At 45.7% G+C, this 18,828-nt stretch overlaps 1 protein-coding gene across 1 annotated transcript in view; it reads right to left on the bottom strand.

Moving 5' to 3' along the window:
* Positions 1-18,828, bottom strand: part of mrvi1 (murine retrovirus integration site 1 homolog) — a 272,971-nt gene that overhangs the window by 19,586 nt on the left and 234,557 nt on the right. Inside the window, exons 28-29 of the mRNA XM_072271388.1 lie at positions 16,956-17,005; positions 15,121-15,222 (exon numbers count right to left, since the gene is read on the bottom strand). Coding sequence (XP_072127489.1) covers positions 15,121-15,222; positions 16,956-17,005 — 152 coding nt within the window. The remainder of the gene's footprint in view (positions 1-15,120; positions 15,223-16,955; positions 17,006-18,828) is intronic.

The raw sequence follows: 18,828 nt of genomic DNA, 5'->3' as shown, positions 1-18,828 counted from the left end.
CTAACTGGCCTATAGTTGCCTGTCTTTCGTCTACATCCTTTTTTAAAAAGTGGCGTAACATTTGCAGTCTTCCAATCCGGCGGGACCTGCCCAGAGTGTAGAGAAGTTTGGTAAATGATTACCAAAGTGTCTACTTTAACCTCCGTTATCACAGCTGCTGTGGGATCTTGATGCATACAAGTTGGCTGCATATTTTCTATATCTAAAACAGTTATTTGCCTGAAAATTGCTTAGAGATACCCTGCGGTCAGGCAGCTGTAAATAATTTCATGTTCACCTTCTGGTCAATGTGGTGTTCAGTAACAAAAGGTCAAACGGATGGGTTTTGCCACCCTTTTGATGCTTTTTGGCAGGGTAGTGGAAATCCATTAAGGGTCATTTTTTCAGATAGTGGAGATAGTAGAGCTGTTGCTTCACAGTTCTGGCAACCCCGGTTCAATCTTTACATCGGGTACTGTCTGTGTGGAGTTTGCATGTGTTCCCCATGACCACATGGATTTCCTCCGGGACCTCTGGTTCCCTCCCACAACACAATTTAGCACGGACTAGATGGCTGAAGGGCCTGTTTCTATGCTGTAGTGTTCTACAATTCTACAAACCGCGCACAGCAAGCTCCCGCACTCTATAAGGTGATAGCAAGATAAAACAAGTGCAGACACTGCAAATACGGAGAAAAAAAGAATTAAAATGTTGCAGACTCTCAAGAATCAGCCAGCAGCTGTGGAGAGGGAACCAGAAAGGATTTTGATTTGGAGCATTGACAGTTCATCTCTTCACACAGAATATGCCTGATAAATAATGTCACAATGTCCATTTCAATGTCCAATTTGTACTGGTGGAGGGATAAATGTGGACGTGGGAGGCCAACACTCTCTCCCTTCTTTAAGCCGTGTCTGCCCCATGGAATAGTTCTGCTTTAAGGCCCTACTGAGGGGTCAGATTGCGTTGTGTCCAGATTGTTGGCTCTCAAACACACTACTGGTCAGTGCGTGTCACAGAGCACAGATACAGGCTATTCAGCCCGACCAGTCCAGTCTGACCCATCTAGTCCCAATGTCCTGTATTTGGCCATACCCTTCCAAGCCCCTTCACTCCATGTAGCTATCCAAATGCTTCTTAAGTGATACCAGTGTACCTGCCTCACTCACTTTCCCTGGCAGATCGTTCCGTCTAATCATCACCCTCTGTGAGAAAACATTGCCCCTCACGTCCCCTCTAAATCTTTCCCCTCTCTTCCACAAAAACAGAACAAAAATGGAATAGGCACATCATCCCCCAAATCCCTCCTTCCCACAAAAAACAAACAAAATGGATCAGGATCACTGACCCCCAAATCCCTCCTCCCACACAAAAAAACCTGAGAAGATCAGGCGAAGAAGCACAGAATATAAAAACTGTATGACTGAAGAAAGAGTTTATAGTCCAAGTACACATCCAGAATGCGGAAAAAACCTGGGCACAATCTCCAGTTGCAGCAGCAGAGCCTCCCCTCTCCGGTACAGAGCAACCAATCAAAAGATAGGCAGCCAGTGCGCACTCTCTGCATTTGCTTGGATGCTTCAATCTCCCTCCTCGCTTTCATCGAAATATGGAGCCACACATCAGTCTTACAGCCTGTCTGCTATGAGGTTCACGCATGTGCCTCAGCCTCTGGGAATCCTCTCAGAGACAGCACAGTGCCGGAACACCCAAACGATCTCCAAAGTTCCGCCCTCAGCTTGATGTTGCAATTGCCTTGGTCGCTTTAATCGGCAAAACAATGGAAGCTAAAGTCAGCGAAATGAGGTCAAATAAGGGCTCGCATCCTCCAGACTTCTCACCATGAGGTTCGCTCATGCAGCCCCTACCTTCCGGAATCCTTTCTGAGACTGCAGAGCAGCAAAGCACCCCAAACAATCTCCAAACAGCGAAACACGGGGTCCAACAGTTTCAGAATCACATTCAAGACAAGAAACAAATGTAAAAGACATGAAAGAAGTGAAAAAATGGTTCCATGATCTATCCAGGAGATGTCGACCAAAGGAGCGTTGTATGCAGGTGTCATCTTGACTGGAAGTTCTTGATCATCATTCTCCCACGTTCCAGGGAATAAAGACCCTAACCCTAGCCTGGCCAACCTCTCCCTGTAACTCAGGCCCTTGAGTCCTGGCAACATCCTCATAAACCTTCTCTACGCTCTTTTCAGTTTAACCATATCCTTCCTACAGCAGGGTGACAACAACTGTGCAAACTCCAAGTGAAACCACATCAGTGACGAGTACAACAGCAGCATAATGTCCTAGATCCTAGACTCAGCACCTGGTTGATGAAGGTCAATGTGCTAAACGCCTCTTTTTTAAACTACCCCTTCTACCAGCGATGCTGCTTTCAATAAACTATGTGGTGGTATTCCTCAGTTCCTCTGCCCCCTCAGTCATAGTATAAAGTTATACAGTGGTTTAACTTTCCAAAATGCATCAACTCACACTCATCTGTATTGAAATCCTCTAAAACTCAGCTTAGACTTTTCATGAAGTTGTGCAGATTAAGAGCTGAGAGAACAAGAACTTAAAAGCAAGGATGTAACGCTGAGGCTTTATACAGTAAGACATTGGTCAGACCACACGTGGAGTATTGTGAGCAGTTTAGGGCCCCTTATCTAAGAAAGAATGTACTGGCATTGGAGATAGTCCAAAGGGGGTTCATGAGAATGACCTCAGGAATGAAAGGGTTAATGTGTAAGGAGCGTGAAGACTCTGGGGCTGTAGTCACTGGATTTCAGAAGAATGAGGGAAAGCCTCAGTGAAACCTACCAAATACTGAAAGGCCTAGATAGAGTGGATGTTTCCTGCAGTAGGAGAGTCTAGGGCCAGAATGCACAGCCTCAGAACAGAGGGATGTCCATTTAGAATAAAGTTGAGGAGGTATTTCTCCAACCAGAGGGTGGTGAATCTATGGAATTCATTGCCACAGGCAGCTGAGGAGGCAAAGTCATTGGGTACATTAAAAGCTGAGGTTGATAGGTTCTTGATTAGTCAGGGCATCAAAGGTTATGGTCAGAAGGCAGGAGAAAACTGGATTAAGAGTGATAGTCAATCAGCCATGATTTACTGATGCTTACAAAGCCACTACCCTCCCCTACCTGGGACAGCCCGACCATCTTTCATTGTTTCTGTTTCCCAAGCAGAGCCCGGTCATTAAGCGTGTGAAACCCACAATGAAGACTATTAAGATCTGGCTGGAGGGGGCTGACTCTGCTCTTCAGCACCAATTCCAGCACACAGACTGGAGTGCGTTTGCTGTCCATGCCACCACAGACTCTCAGATTAACATTGACTTATATACCAGCTCTGTCCTTGAGCACATCAACAAGTGACATCACAAAAACAAATAAACGTTTTCCCCAGTCAGAAACCATGGATGAACAGAGAAGTTCGCCTCCTGCTCAAAGCCGGAGATTCAGCCTTCAGGTCTGGAGACCAGGAGGCTTACAGCTCAGCCAGGGCCAACCTGAGGAGGGGAATCTCTCAGGCTAAACACATATACGAACAGAGAATCGAGGAGCATTTCAACTCCTCGGACCCCCGACGCATGTGGCATGGCATACAGGTCATTACAGACTTCAAACCACCCAGTACTGTGCCCCCTTCCAGCTCTGCTTCCCTCCCTGATGAGCTCAATTACTTCTATGCTCGCTTTGACCGAGAGAACAAGGAGGTCACCCTCAAAGTGGATCTCCCACCTGGTGAACTGCCTCTCTCACTTTCCACCTCCGACGTTTGCGCCACCCTGAGCAGGGTGAATGTACGGAAGGCAGCTGGTCTGGATGGAATACCTGGCCGTGTGCTCAGAGTCTGTGCAGGGCAGTTGGCCGGGGTCTTCACGGACATTTTTAATCTGTCCCTGGCCCAGGCAGTTGTCCCCACAAGCTTCAAGATCACCACCATCGTGCCAGTGCTGAAGCATTCCACCGCCACAGGCCTGAATGACTTTTGTCCAGTTGCACTCACCCCCATCATTGCAAAGTGCTTTGAGAGACTGGTTCTATCACATCTGAAATCCTGTCGGCCCACTACCCTGGATCCCCATCAATTTGCCTATCGCACCAACAGGTCAACAGAGGACACCATCTCCACGGCACTTCACTCTGCCCTGACCCACCTGGACAGCCCCAACTCTTATGTCAGAATGCTGTTCATTGACTTTAGTTCGGCATTCAATACTGTGATCCCCTCCAAGCTGATCGCCAAGCTTCGCCAGCTTGGTATCAGCTCATCCCTCTGCAATTGGACCTTGGACTTTCTGACTAACAGACCCCAATCAGTTAAGTTAGACAACCTCTCCTCCTCCATTCTCACCCTGAATACCGGCGTGCCTCAAGGCTGTGTGCTGAGCCCTCTTCTGTACTCCCTTTTCACCTATGACTGCGTTCCTGTACATGGTTCTAACTCCATAATCAAGTTCGCAGACGACACCACGGTGGTTGGCCTGATCAGAGGGGATGACGAGACGGCCTACAGGGACAAGGTCCAGCACCTGGCCGTGTGGTGTGCTGACAACAACCTGGCCCTTAACACCCAGAAAACCAAGGAGATCATTGTGGATTTCAGGCATGCTAGGAGCCACACTCATGTCCCCATCTACATCAATGGAGCTGTAGTGGAGCGTGCATCAAGCTTCAAATTCCTTGGTGTCCACATTTCTAAGGATCTCACCTGGTCCCTGAGCTCCTCCATCCTGATCAAAAAGGCGCAGCAGCGCCTTTATTTCCTGCGGAGCATCAAGAAAGCTCACCTCCGTCCCAGGATACTGACAGACTTTTACCGCTGTACCATTGACAGCATACTCACCAACTGCATCTCAGTGTGGTATGGCAATTGTCCCGTATCATACCGCAAAGCACTCCAGCGTGTGGTGAAAACTGCCCAGCGGATTATCGGCATCCAATTGCCCACCATTGAGAACATCTACCATAAATGCTGCCTGGGCAGGGCGAAAAGCATTATCAGGGATGCATCTCATCCTAACCATGGACTTTTTACTCTCCTCCCATCCGGTAGGTGCTACAGGAGCCTCCGCTCCTGCACCAGCAGGCACAGGAAGAGCTTCTTCCCTGAGGCTGTGACCCTGCTGAATCTCACATCACAGCGCTAAGCAATATTGCATCCGTATTGTACTGTCGCTGTACTTTTATATTTGTGTGCTGTAGCACTTACTTTTTATTCACAGTTATTTTGTAAATAACACTATTCTTTGCATTTCTGGTCAAATGCTAACTGTGTTTCATTGGCTTTGTATCTGTACTCGGTACAATGACAATAAAGTTGAATCTAATCTAATCTAATCAAATGATGGAATGGCAGAGCAGATTCGATGGGCTGAAAGGCCTATTTCTCCTTCTTTGTCTTCCAATCTTTAATGCCCCGTAGGGCCGGAAGGAGAGGGTGGGGGGGGCAGCAATATCAGGGAGAAACAAATAAGAGCTGACATCTGAGACTGAGCTGACATCAGCATGGTGACGTCAGGTCTGGAATGCGATTACTACGGCCTGCTTGTTTGTTACAGAGTTCCTGTCGACAGATCAGACCATCAATTTCACATTCTTTACATTCCTGTCGAGAGTTGACCCCAAGGGAATAAACGCCGTCACACTGCCCAAACCTTGCTAATACTTTCTGACAAACCATAGGCTGCAGCTGTTGTAGGCCCTTACAAAGATTCAAGTTTATTTACTGTGCACACATCGAAACTTCAGGTAGATGGGTCTCTTCAGCTGCAGGTGGCTGCTCATCTAAGAGAAGAAGAGCTTTGATCTCAAACCTCCATTGTCTTGTGGCCAAACCCACTCATGGGGAAGGCTTCGGAGGTAAATTCCGAGGAAAATTCCGGAGGCGATCCTACATTGTCTTCAGCGCTGACTGACGACTCCTGTGATGCCGCCGGTTCCAAACTGTATCGGTGTCTGTTGTTCATCAGCTGTTTGAAGAGGGAGCCTGCTGTGTGGACAACAGCTTGCTCTCCATGTCGTACTGCCCCGGCTTGTGTGTTACATAGACAGCTCGGACGCAACGCCCATTGTCGACCCTGACCAACGGAGGGCATCAACGTTGAAGCATACAGTGAAATGTGTCATTTGCATTAACAACCAACACACCCAAGGGTGTCCTGGGGGCAGCCTGCAAAAGTCTCAGCACTCATTCTGACAATCCCCACAATGCTCGGCAGAACAACCACACCAATCCTCTCACAAACTCAAACTTTCATTTCATCACAAGCCCTGCTCCTTCTTCCCATCCACACCTGTCCTCTCACAAACTCCAACTTTCATCTCATCACAAGCCCCGTTCCTCTCTCCTGTCCTCACCCGTCTTCTCACAAACTCAAACTTTCACCTCATTACAAGCCCCATTCCTCCCTCCTGTCCACATCTGTCCTCTCACAAACTCAAACTTTCATCTCATTACAAGCCCCATTCCTCCCTCCTGTCCACATCTGTCCTCTCACAAACTCCAACTTTCATCTCATCACAAGCCCCGTTCATCCCTCCTGTCCTCACCCGTCTTCTCACAAACTCAAACTTTCATCTCATTACAAGCCCCATTCCTCCCTCCTGTCCACATCTGTCCTCTCACAAACTCAAAGTTTCATGTGATCACAATCCCCATTCCTCCCTCCCATCTTCTCAGAAACCCCAACTTTCATCTCATCACAAGCATTGTGTTCCCTCTAATTTGTAATGACCAGTGTGCACAAATATCTTGTGTTGTACAATTGTTGGCCCAGTGACGACAACATGAGCTTTTAAGTGGAAGTAGACCTGAAGCCTTTCTCAGGATAGTAAACTACCAAGTCCAGTTCGTTGTTCATTGTTTAAAAAGAATAAAATAATACGCAGCAATGAGTCTTACTTCTCATACGGCAGCATGTAGTAACCTCAATCCTTTCACATGATTAAAGTTGTCTGAATCAGTCATTGAGACATTTGACTTTAAATGAACTATCAGTCTCCTTGCACTTCACGCCCCTTGCTTAAAAAAAGCATAAATAAGCCAGTTCCTAAATCTCTAGACAAATTGTCACCAACTCCACATTATCAACACCATCAGCAACAGAAACTGGAAAAGGAAATGTGATTGTGTACGATCATGAAATATACTTAACATGCCAATGAGATAGAGAGTTGTGCACAGTTTAAATTCCTTTGGACGCCAGTAGCAAAAGTTGTGTACATGTGCATGTCCACCTTAGAGCGAAGGTTGATGATAGACCCAACTGGACATTGTTAATGTGGAATACTGCTAGTCCAATTCACTGTTACATGTTATATGTGACTGTTGGCTCTGAGCTCTGTACCTTGGGCCCGGAGTAAGTCTGTTTTGTTCAGCTGTATTCATGGATGTTCATGTATGGTTACAAACAATAAGGTGTTTCCCCCTCTCTCCCCCTCTGTGTGGGCACCCAGGACATGAGACTACCGAACTCCCGGCCACCACCCAGATCTCATCATGAATGAAGCATCAGTAGCATTATACTGTTTACTTTTCAACTTGTGTCGTAAATGCACCTTATTATTTGTGGTAATATTACTTTATATGTTATGTGTGTGAGTTAAGTATACCGTGTTGTGCACCCTGGTCCACAGGAACGTTGCTTTGTTTGGTGGTATACATGTGTACAGTTATATGTGAGTTATATGTACTGTGTACATATAACTCCAACTTGTTTCACGGGAGGCAGACAAGTGGGTCACGGTTAGGAGGGGGAAGGGGAAGAGTCAGGTAATAGAGAGTACCCCTGTGGTTGTGCCCCTTGACAATAGGTACTCTTGTTTGAGTACTGTTGTGGGGGACAGCTTACCTGGGGGAAGCGACAGTGGCCATGCCTCCAGCACAGAGTCCGGCCCTGTAGCTCAGAAGGGTAGGGAAGGGAAGAGGAGGGCAGTTGTAATAGGGGACTCGATTGTAAGGGGGTCAGATAGGCGATTCTGTGGACGCAGTCCAGAGACCCGGATGGTAGTTTGCCTCCCTGGTGCCAGGGTCCAGGATATTTCTGATCGTGTCCACGATATCCTGAAGTGGGAGGGTGAGGAGCCAGAGGTCGTGGTACATATAGGTACCAATGACATAGGTAGGAAAAGGGAAGAGGTCCTGAAAGGAGAATATAGGGAGCTAGGAAGGGAGTTGAGGAAAAGGACCATAAAGGTAGTAATCTCGGGATTACTGCTTTTGCCACGCGATAGTGAGAGTAGGAATGCGATGAAGTGGAGGATAAATGTGTGGCTGAGGGATTGGAGCAGGGGGCACGGATTCAAGTTTTTGGATCATTGGGACCTCTTTTGGCGCAGGCGTGACCTGTACAAAAAGGACGGGTTACACTTGAATCCTAGGGGGACCAATATCCTGGCGGGGAGATTTGCGAGGCCTACTGAGGTGACTTTAAATTAGAATGGTTGGGGGGTGGGAATCAAATTAAAGAGACTAGGAGAGAGGAGGTTGGTTCACAACAGGGGGATGGGAACCAGTGCAGAGAGACAGAGGGGTGTAAAATGAGAGTAGAAGCAAAAAGTAGTAAGGTGAAAAGTAAAAGTGGCAGGCCGACAAATCCAGGGCAAAAATCAAAAAGGGCCACTTTTCAACATAATTGTATAAGGGCTAAGAGTGTTGTAAAAGCGCGCCTGAAGACTTTGTGTGTCAATGCAAGGAGCATTCGTAACAAGGTGGATGAATTAAAAGTGCAGATTGTTATTAATGATTATGATATAGTTGGGATCACAGAGACATGGCTCCAGGGTGACCAGGGATGGGAGCTCAACGTTCAGGGATATTCAATATTCAGGAAGGATAGACATGAAAGAAAAGGAGGTGGGGTGGCATTGCTGGTTAGAGAGGAGATTAACACAATAGAAAGGAAGGACATTAGCTGGGAGGATGTGGAATCGATATGGGTAGAGCTGCGTAACACTAAGGGGCAGAAAACGCTGGTGGGAGTTGTGTACAGGCCACCTAACAGTAGTAGTGAGGTTGGGGATGGTATTAAACAGGAAATTAGAAATGTGTGCAATAAAGGAACAGCAGTTATAATGGGTGTCTTCAATCTACATATAGATTGGGTGAACCAAATTGGTAAGGGTGCTGAGGAGGAGGATTTCTTGGAATGTATGCGGGATGGTTTTCTGAACCAACATGTCGAGGAACCAACTAGAGAGCAGGCTATTCTAGACTAAGTTTTGAGCAATGAGGAAGGGTTAATTAGCAATCTTGTCATGAGAGGCTCCTTAGGTAAGAGTGACCATAATATGGTGGAATTCTTTATTAAGATGGAGAGTGACATAGTTAATTCAGAAACAAAGGTTCTGAACTTAAAGAAGGGTAACTTTGAAGGTATGAGACGTGAATTAGCTAAGATAGACTGGCAAATGATACTTAAAGGGTTGACGGTGGATATGCAATGGCAAGCATTTAAAGATCGCATGGATGAACTACAACAATTGTTCATCCCAGTTTGGCAAAAGAATAAACCAAGGAAGTGCACCCGTGGCTGACAAGGGAAATTAGGGATAGTATCAATTCCAAAGAAGAAGCATACAAATTAGCCAGAAAAAGCGGCACACCTGAGGACTGGGAGAAATTCAGAGTTCAGCAGAGGAGGACAAAGGGCTTAATTAGGAAGGGGAAAAAAGATTATGAGAGAAAACTGGCAGGGAACATAAAAACTGACTGTAAAAGCTTTTATAGATATGTGAAAAGAAAAAGATTGGTTAAGACAAATGTAGATCCCCTACAGACAGAAACAGGTGAATTGTTTATGGGGAGCAAGGACATGGCAGACCAATTGAATAACTACTTTGGTTCTGTCTTCACTAAGGAGGACATAAATAATCTTCCAGAAATAGTAGGGGACAGAGGGTCCAGTGAGATGGAGGAACTGAGGGAAATACATGTTAGTAGGGAAGTGGTATTAGGTAAATTGAAGGGATTAAAGGCGGATAAATCCCCAGGGCCAGATGGTCTGCATCCCAGAGTGCTTAAGAAAGTAGCCCAAGAAATAGTGGATGCATTAGTGATAATTTTTCAAAACTCTTTAGATTCTGGACTAGTTCCTGAGGATTGGAGGGTGGCTAATGTAACCCCACTTTTTAAAAAAGGAGGGAGAGAGAAACCGGGGAATTATAGACCAGTTAGCCTAACGTCGGTGGTGGGGAAACTGCTGGAGTCAGTTATCAAAGACGAGATAACGGCACATTTGAAAAGCGGTGAAATCATCGGACAAAGTCAGCATGGATTTGTGAAAGGAAAGTCATGTCTGACGAATCTCAAAGAATTTTTTGAGGGTGTAACTAGTAGAGTGGATAGGGAAGAACCAGTGGATGTGGTATATTTGGATTTTCAAAAGGCTTTTGACAAGGTCCCACACAGGAGATTAGTGTGCAAACTTAAAGCACACGGTATTGGGGGTAAGGTATTGATGCGGATAGAGAATTGGTTGGCAGACAGGAAGCAAAGAGTGGGAATAAACGGGACCTTTTCAGAATGGCAGGCAGTGACTAGTGGGGTACCACAAGGCTCAGTGCTGGGACCCCAGTTGTTTACAATATATATTAATGACTTGGATGAGGGAATTAAATGCAGCATCTCCAAGTTTGCGGATGACACGAAGCTGGGCGGCAGTGTTAGCTGTGAGGAGGATGCTAAGAGGATGCAGGGTGACTTGGATAGGTTAGGTGAGTGGGCAAATACATGGCAGATGCAATTTAATGTGGATAGATGTGAGGTTATCCACTTTGGTGGCTAAAACAGGAAAACAGATTATTATATGAATGGTGGCCGATTAGGAAAAGGGGAGGTGCAACGAGACCTGGGTGTCATTATACACCAGTCATTGAAAGTGGGCATGGAGGTACAGCAGGTGGTGAAAAAGTTGAATGGTATGCTGGCATTCATAGCAAGAGGATTCGAGTACAGGAGCAGGGAGGTACTACTGCAGTTGTACAAGGCCTTGGCGAGGCCACATCTGGAGTATTGTGTGCAGTTTTGGTCCCCTAATCTGAGGAAAGACATTCTTGCCATAGAGGGAGTACAAAGTAGGTTCACCAGATTGATTCCTGGGATGGCAGGACTTTCATATGATGAAAGACTGGATGAACTAGGCTTATACTCGTTGGAATTTAGAAGATTGAGGGGGGATCTTATTGAAGCGTATAAAATCCTAAAGGGATTGGACAAGCTAGATGCAGGAAGATTGTTCCCGATGTTGGGGAAGTCCAGAACAAGGGGTCACAGTTTGAAAATAAAGGGGAAGCCTTTTAGGACTGAGATTAGGAAAAACTTCTTCACACAGAGAGTGGTGAATCTGTGGAATTCTCTGCCACAGGAAACAGTTGAGGCCAGTTCATTGGCTATATTTAAGAGGGAGTTAGATATGGCCCTTGTGGCTAAAGGGATCAGGGGGTATGGGGGGAAGGCAGGTACAGGGTTCTGAGTTGGATGATCAGCCATGATCATACTGAATGGCGGTGCAGGCTCGAAGGGCTGAATGGCCTACTCCTGCACCTATTTTCTATGTTTCTATGTGTTGTGCACCCTGGTCCAGGAGAACGTTGTTTTGTTTGGCTGTATACATGGGTATGGTTGAAATGACAATGAACGAACTTGAACTTGTGACCTGTGTCGAGGCCACCTCCCACCTGTCATGGAGTCATACAGCACAGAAGCTGGCCTTTTGGCCCCTCATGCCTTTCCTGTCCATCGACACCAATCCCATTTGCCCAGATTAGCACCATATCTATCTACACCCTTGCTCACTGCAGTGTCTAAACATCTGTTAAACACAGTGGCTATCTGACTCCACCACCTCCTCTGGTCGAGAGTTTCTCTCTCCATGTAAAAATCTTTACCCCTCAGTTCCCCTTTTAAAACTCTCTCCTTTCACCCTGAACCTTTGCGGTTTCATTTTCTGCAACAACCCTTCACTGCAGAGTTTATCAAATGCTTGTCTCCAACTGTTTCTAAATACTTTGTTTCAACAGTGTTTTCTCAGTTCATGTTCTGAGCTGTTTCTTGGCAACTGCTAATTATAAGTGAGTCACATGGGTGTAATTGGGCAGCACGGGCTCGTCGGGTTGGAAGAGTCTGTACTTCTAAATAAAACAAAAAGCTAACTCACACTCCTCCTTCCCTCTGTCCCTCCTTCACTCCCTCTCTCTCTCTCTCTCTCTCTCTCTCTCTCATTCCCCCACTCTCCTCCTCTCTCCCTCTCTTTCTTTCTTCCTCTCTCTTGCTCCCTTCCTCTTTCTCCTTCACTCACTCCCTCTCCCTCCCTCTCTGCCCCTTCACTCCTTCTCTCCTCCTCCCTCTTTCCTCTCCCCTCTCCCTGTTTCTCCTCTCTCGTCCTCATTTGCCTCTTCTCTCCTTCTCTCCCTCCAATTCTTTTTCCTGCTTTCTTTCCCCGTCTCTTTCCTTCTCCTCCTCTTCTCACCACAGACACTGCTTGAGCTGTTGGGGATTTCCAGCAGTTTCTGTTCGTGTTTCAGAATTCCAGCAGTTGTGGTTTTACAGCTTTTTAGAAGTGGAAGCAATTTGCTGAGTGAATCATGGGGCTGGTGGGTGTGCTGGGAGTGGGGAAATGCATGCTAATGCAATACAGGCTTCTCGTGCAGCAGAGCAGAGGGCACACACGTGACTCATCAAACGCATTGCTGCATCAGACCTCTCGCTCTGCGTCCGGACCCTCACAGTTTGTGCAGTCTCCCCATCACTGTGTTGGTTTCCCTCTGTGATCCAGATTCCTCCCACAGTCCGCTGATGTATTGGCTCCAGTTAGTAAGCTGTCAGCATGCTAGCTCAGGGCTGGGACCATAGCAACACTTGCAGGCCGCCCAGCAAAATCCTTCCTGATTTGGTTTGACGCAAATGACATGTTTCACTCAAAGTTTCGATGTAGGTCTGACAAGTGAAGTTATTTATCATTCAGCTCCATAGATTCTGTATGTTTCACTGATATTGTAAGGAAAACACAGGCAGGATAGGCAAAGGAGAATCAGATGATGTTGTGTACTTGAATTTTCAGAAGGCCTTTGACAAGCTGCCACACATGAGGCTGCTTAACAAGCCACCAGCCCATGGTATTACAGGAAAGGTTCCAGCGTAGATAAAGCAGTGGCTGATTGGCAAGAGACAAAGAGTGGGAATAAAGGGAGCCTTTTCTGATTGGAACCGCTTCTTTTCACATTATATGTCAATGATTTGGATGACAGAATTGATGGCTTTGTTGCCAGGTTTGCAGATGATATTGTGAGAGGTGGAAGGGCAGAAAGAGTTGAGGAGGCAGAGAAGTTGCAGAAGCATTTAGACAGATTAGGAGAATGGGCAAAGAAGTGGCAGATGGAATACAGTGTCGGGAAGTGTACCGCCATGCACTTTGGTGGAAGAAATAAAAGGTAGAAGGACTATTTTCTAAACTGGGAGAAAATTCAAAAATCCCAGGTGTAGAGGAATTTGGGGGTCCTCATGCAGGGTTCCCTAAAATTTAATTTGCAAGTTGAGTCTGTGGTGAGGAAGGTAAATGCAATGTTAGCATTCATTTTGAGAGGACTAGAATATAAGAGCAATGATGTAATGTTGTGACTTTATAAAGCACAGGTGAGGCCTCACTTCGAGTAGTGTGAACAGGTTTGTGCCTCTTACCTAAAAAAGGATGTGCTGACGTTGGAGATTTCAGAGGAGGATCATTAGAATGAATCCGGGAATGAAAGGGTTATCCTATGAGGAGCATTTGATGCCTCTAGGCCTGTACCCACTGGAATTTAGAAAAATGAGGTGGTGGGGGGGCGGGATCTCATTGAGTCCGATCAAACGTTGAAAGGCCTTGATAGAGTAGATATGGAGATGTTTCCTATGGTGGGAGAGTCTCAGACCAGAGGGCACAACCTCAGAAAAGGGGGACGTCCATTTAGAACAGAGATGAGGAGGAATTTCTTTTGCCAGAGGCTGATGAATCTGTGGAATTCATTGGGTGACCAGGTCATTGGGTGTACTTAAAGCAGAAGTTGATAAGTTCTTGAATCAAGGTGTGAAAAGTTATGGGGAAAAGGCAGGAGATTTGGGTTAAAAGGGAAATGGATCAGCCATGATAAAATAATGGAGCAGACTTGACGGGCCCAATGCCCAATTCTGCTCCAATGTCTGATGGAATAACACTGCCTGACCTGCTGAGTTCCTCCAGCATTTTGTGTGCCTTGATCTGGATTTCCAGTCTCTACAGAATCTTTTGTGTTTAATCTTTAATCACTCAAGTTCAAATTTAATTGTCCTTCAACCTACCCATGAATACAGGCAAACAAAACAGTGTTACTCCGGGGGCCAAGGTGCAAAACACAGAACAACAATCACACACAGCACAAGACACATATAGCACATATAATTACCATAGCAGTAAACATACAGTCAGAGTAATAATCTAGCCCAAGTCCCTGAGTGGCAAGACCTGTACATGGATATTGTCCGGGAGCCACAAGTCCTCCAGGTCAGTGGAGTCATTTTTAATTAGAGTCAGAGAGTCACAGGCACACAAATGAAAACAGGCCCTTTGACTTTTGGCTCAATGTTCCTGTGTTGCCCAATTAGTGAGACAGGGCCAGCCCCATTTGCCTATATATGACCCCTATCCTATCAACGTACCTGCCTACGTCTTCTTTACCACCCTCTTCCCACTTCAATTCCCCTCTCTGGCCTTTTACCTCTTCCCCTTGCCTGCCTATCACCTTCCCCTGGGCTCCTGCTCCTTCCCCTTCTCCCACGGCCCACCCTCCTCTCCTTTCTTCTCGCCCCTTACCTCTCCCACCAGCCTGGCTTGACCCATGACCTTCAAGCTTGTCCTCTTTCCCTCCCCCCACCTATTTATTCTGGCTTCTTCTCTTTTCCTTCCAGTTCTTACGAAGCACCTTGGCCCAAAAAGTCAAGTTTATTCCTCTCCACAGATGCTGCCTGACCTGCTGAGTTCCTCCAGTATTTTGCGTGTGTGTTGCTCTGGATTTCCAGCATCTGCAGAATCTCTGTTTTACAGAACAGAAATATCTCCCAGAATTTTTCTGCATCTTAACATGAATTTTCTCACATCAGTTTTACAGTTAAGTGGGTGTCCTACCACGGCAGCAACGGCGGGAACGGCGGAGGCGCCGCCCGGCTGTCCCGGAAAGTTGACAAACTTTGGAAGCACCGCCACACTAACTCTCCGGCGTGGCACGCTCTGCGGACAAAACACAACACCACTGTTGGATCCCATTGTTCAATGTTTAGATTAGACTGTTTAATTGTTATTTCCTTTACAGTTTAACAATTCATTATTCACATATTTAATGTAATTACAAGTAACTAATTCCTAGTGGTCACAACAGGCTTAGTGTTGCCCCCTAGTGGTAATGCAAAGTATAATTCTGGAAAGCTCTGGAAGCTTCTATGTTCTGCATTATTTGAATCATTAGTTAACTATCCTCTACACATGTTTACGGAATTTTCCTTATCTATGGGTATTAAAAACTGCTCAACACTGGACACCATATTCTTAGACCAGTTTGCTCCTATCTCCCTTTGTTCACTGTCTGTTTCAATGTCCCTATGTTCGATCAACGCTTATTAAAACAATCATGAAGCAGCAAGCTTAGTGTCTTTTTCCTGACTTCCGAAAGAACTTTGGATTAAAACCATCAGAATCCAACACAGCGGTTCAACGTACATCACTGAGATTCAAGTCACCCAGTGTCTGGTGGAGACCTTTCCCTGCGAAAATCTGGCAAAGTGAGAAACCACAAAACCCACAAGCAATGACATCCTCTCTGTATCAATCACACAGTTAATAATAATATTGAGCTCTGTGCACAAAGCTAGGAGGATTCATTCCACTGAGACACCGTATGGGTCTAGAGGCAGCTTGCCAGAAGGAATAAAGTCATAGACTAATTTCTAAACATGGAGAAAATTCAAAACTCAAAGTTTGAAAATTCAAACTTGTGCAGGATTTGGAAGACAAGTGCAATGTTAGCATTCATTTCAAGAGGACTAGAATATAAAAGCAAGGATGTAATGTTGAGACTTTATAAAGCACTGGTGAGGCCTCACTTGGAGTATTGTGAGCAGTTTTGGGCCCCTCATCTTAGAAACGATGTGCTGGCACTCGAGAGGGTCCAGAGGAGGTTTATGAGAATTATCCCAGGAATAAAAGGGTTAATGTATGAGGAGCTTTTGATGGCTCTGAGCCTGTACTCATTTGGGGTTTAGAAGAATGATGGGGGATCTCGCTAAAACCTATCAAATATTGAAAGACCTGGATAGAGTGGATATAGAGAGGATGTTTCGTAAAGAGGGGGAGTCTAGGTCCAGAGACACAGCTTCGAAATAGAGGGGTGTTCATTTAGAACAGAGATAAAGATGAATTTCTGTAGCCAGCGGGTAGCGAATCTACCTTCATTGCCACGGACGACTATGGAGGCCAGGCCATTGGTATATTTATTTAATTATTTATTTGTTATTTATTAATTGAGATACAGTGTGAAACAGGACAATTTACAATGACCAATTAACCTACTAACCGGTATGTCTTTGGATTGTGGGAGGAAACCAGAGCACCCGGAGGAAACACATGTATTTCATGGGGAGGATGTACAGATTACGTTAGAGTTGAACTCTGAACTCCGACACCGCGCACTGCAAAAGCATTGCGCTGTTAGTGTGGTACCCACGGTAAGGCAGAGGTTGATAGGTTCTTGGTTAGTAAGGGTGACAAAGGCTACGGAAAGAAGGCTGGGGAATGGGCAATAAACCAGCCATGATGGCATGGTGGAGCAGACCCGATGGGCTGAATGGACTCATTCTGCTTTTCTGTCTTATGGTTTGGCGGCTGCAGTGTTGGGCCCGCCTGTTTAATTGTTTGGTGAAACAGTGATGAGCTCGAAAATCATTTAGTTTCCTGTGGCTGGCCCTTACCTTCCCAAGAGTGAGTGACATGGAGCGAGCTGTCCGAGGAACACCGTCATCTGAAAGAAAAGATAATAATGATAACTTATTTACGGAGCACTTTTCATACAATAACATGGTGCAAAGTGCTTTACAATGGTTTAAAAGTACAAATAAAAAATTTAAAAAACTTGAAAATAAAAGGCAAAAAAGGTGTTAGTTAAAAGCAATGATAAACAGGAGAAATTCTGCAGATGGTGGAAATTGAAAGCAACATGCACAAAATAGGAGGAGAATTAGGCCATTTGGCCCATCGAGTCTTTGCTCTGCCATTCAATCATGGCTGTTTCTTTTTTATCCTCCTCAGCCCCACTCCCCAACCTTCTCCCTATAACCTTTGAAGCCGTGGCCAATCAAGAACATATCAAGCTCTGCCTTAAATACACCCAATGACCTGGCCTCCACAGCTGCCTGTGGTAACAAATTCACCACCCTCTGGCTAAAGAAATGTCTCTGCATCCCTGTTTTAACTGGACACCTCTCTATCCTGAGGCTGTGCCTTCCCGTCCTGGACTCCCCCACCATGGGAAGCATCCTTTCCACATCCACTCTGTCTAGGCCTTTCAACATTCAAAAGGTTTCAATGAGATCCTTTCCTCATCCTTCTAAACTCCAGTGAGTACAGACTCAGAGCTATCAAGCGCTCTTTGCATAACCCTTTCATTCCCAGTATCATCCTTGTGAACCTCCTCTCCAATGCCAGCACATCTTTTCTTAGATGAGGAGTCCAAAATTGTTCACAACACTCAAGGTGAGGCCTCACCAGTGCCTTATAAAGCCTTAGCATCACATCCCTGCTCTTATATTCTTGACCTCTTGAAATGAATGCCAACATTGCATTTGCCTTCCTCACCACCAACTCAATCTGCAAGTTAACCTTTAGGGCAGCGGTCCCCAACCACTGGGCCGCAAAGCATGTGCTACCAGGCCGTGATGAAACGATATGAGTCAGCTGCACCTTTCCTCATTCCCTGTCACGCACTGTTGGACTTGAACATAGGGTTGCCAACTGTCCCGTATATTGGGCTAAATTGGTTTGTCCCATACGGGACCGCCCTTCTCCCGTATTTCCCCTGCTAAGGTAAAGCGTTCCTATGAAACCTTTCATGCTGAAATGGTGTAAAGCGAAGAAGCAATTACCATTAATTTATATGGGAAAAATTTTTGAGTGTTCCCAGACCCAAAAATAACCTACCAAATCATACCAAATAACACATAAAACCTAAAATAACGCTAACATGTAGTAAAAGCAGGAATGATATGATAAATACACAGCCTATATAAAGTAGAAATAATGTACGTACAGTGTAGTCGGGAAGATGAAGCCAAAACTGATTTGTGGGAAAAAAAATCGGCACGTACACGCATGCACACGTCACGTACAGAGGTGCCCGCGCAAGGCTTCATGGTCATGGTAGTCTTTCTCAGGGTAAACCCAAGTATCCCGTATTTGACTGCTACTTTTGTCCCTTATCTAGGAGTGAGAAAGTTGGCAACCCTAACTGTAAAAGACATGTTGAGGTGAGTTTAACTCTACTTGAACACCCCCCCCCCCCACCGGTTGGCCGGTCCGTAAGAATATTGTCAATATTAAACCGGTCCGCAGCGCAAAGAAGGTTGGGGACCCGTACCTTAGGGTGTTCTGCACAAGGACCCCCAAGTCCCTCTGCATCTCAGATTTTTGAATTTTCTCCCCATTTTGAAAATAGTCTGCACATTTATTTCTACTACCAAAATGCATGGCTATGCATTTTCCAACATTATATTTCATTTGCCACTTTCTTGTCCATTATCCTAATCTGTTGAAGTCCTTCTGCAGCCTTCCTGTTTTCACAACACTACT

This window comes from Mobula birostris, chromosome 11 (genome assembly GCF_030028105.1).
Source record: "Mobula birostris isolate sMobBir1 chromosome 11, sMobBir1.hap1, whole genome shotgun sequence".
NCBI lineage: Eukaryota > Metazoa > Chordata > Chondrichthyes > Myliobatiformes > Myliobatidae > Mobula > Mobula birostris.
This window is presented reverse-complemented; position numbering and strand designations above follow the sequence as displayed.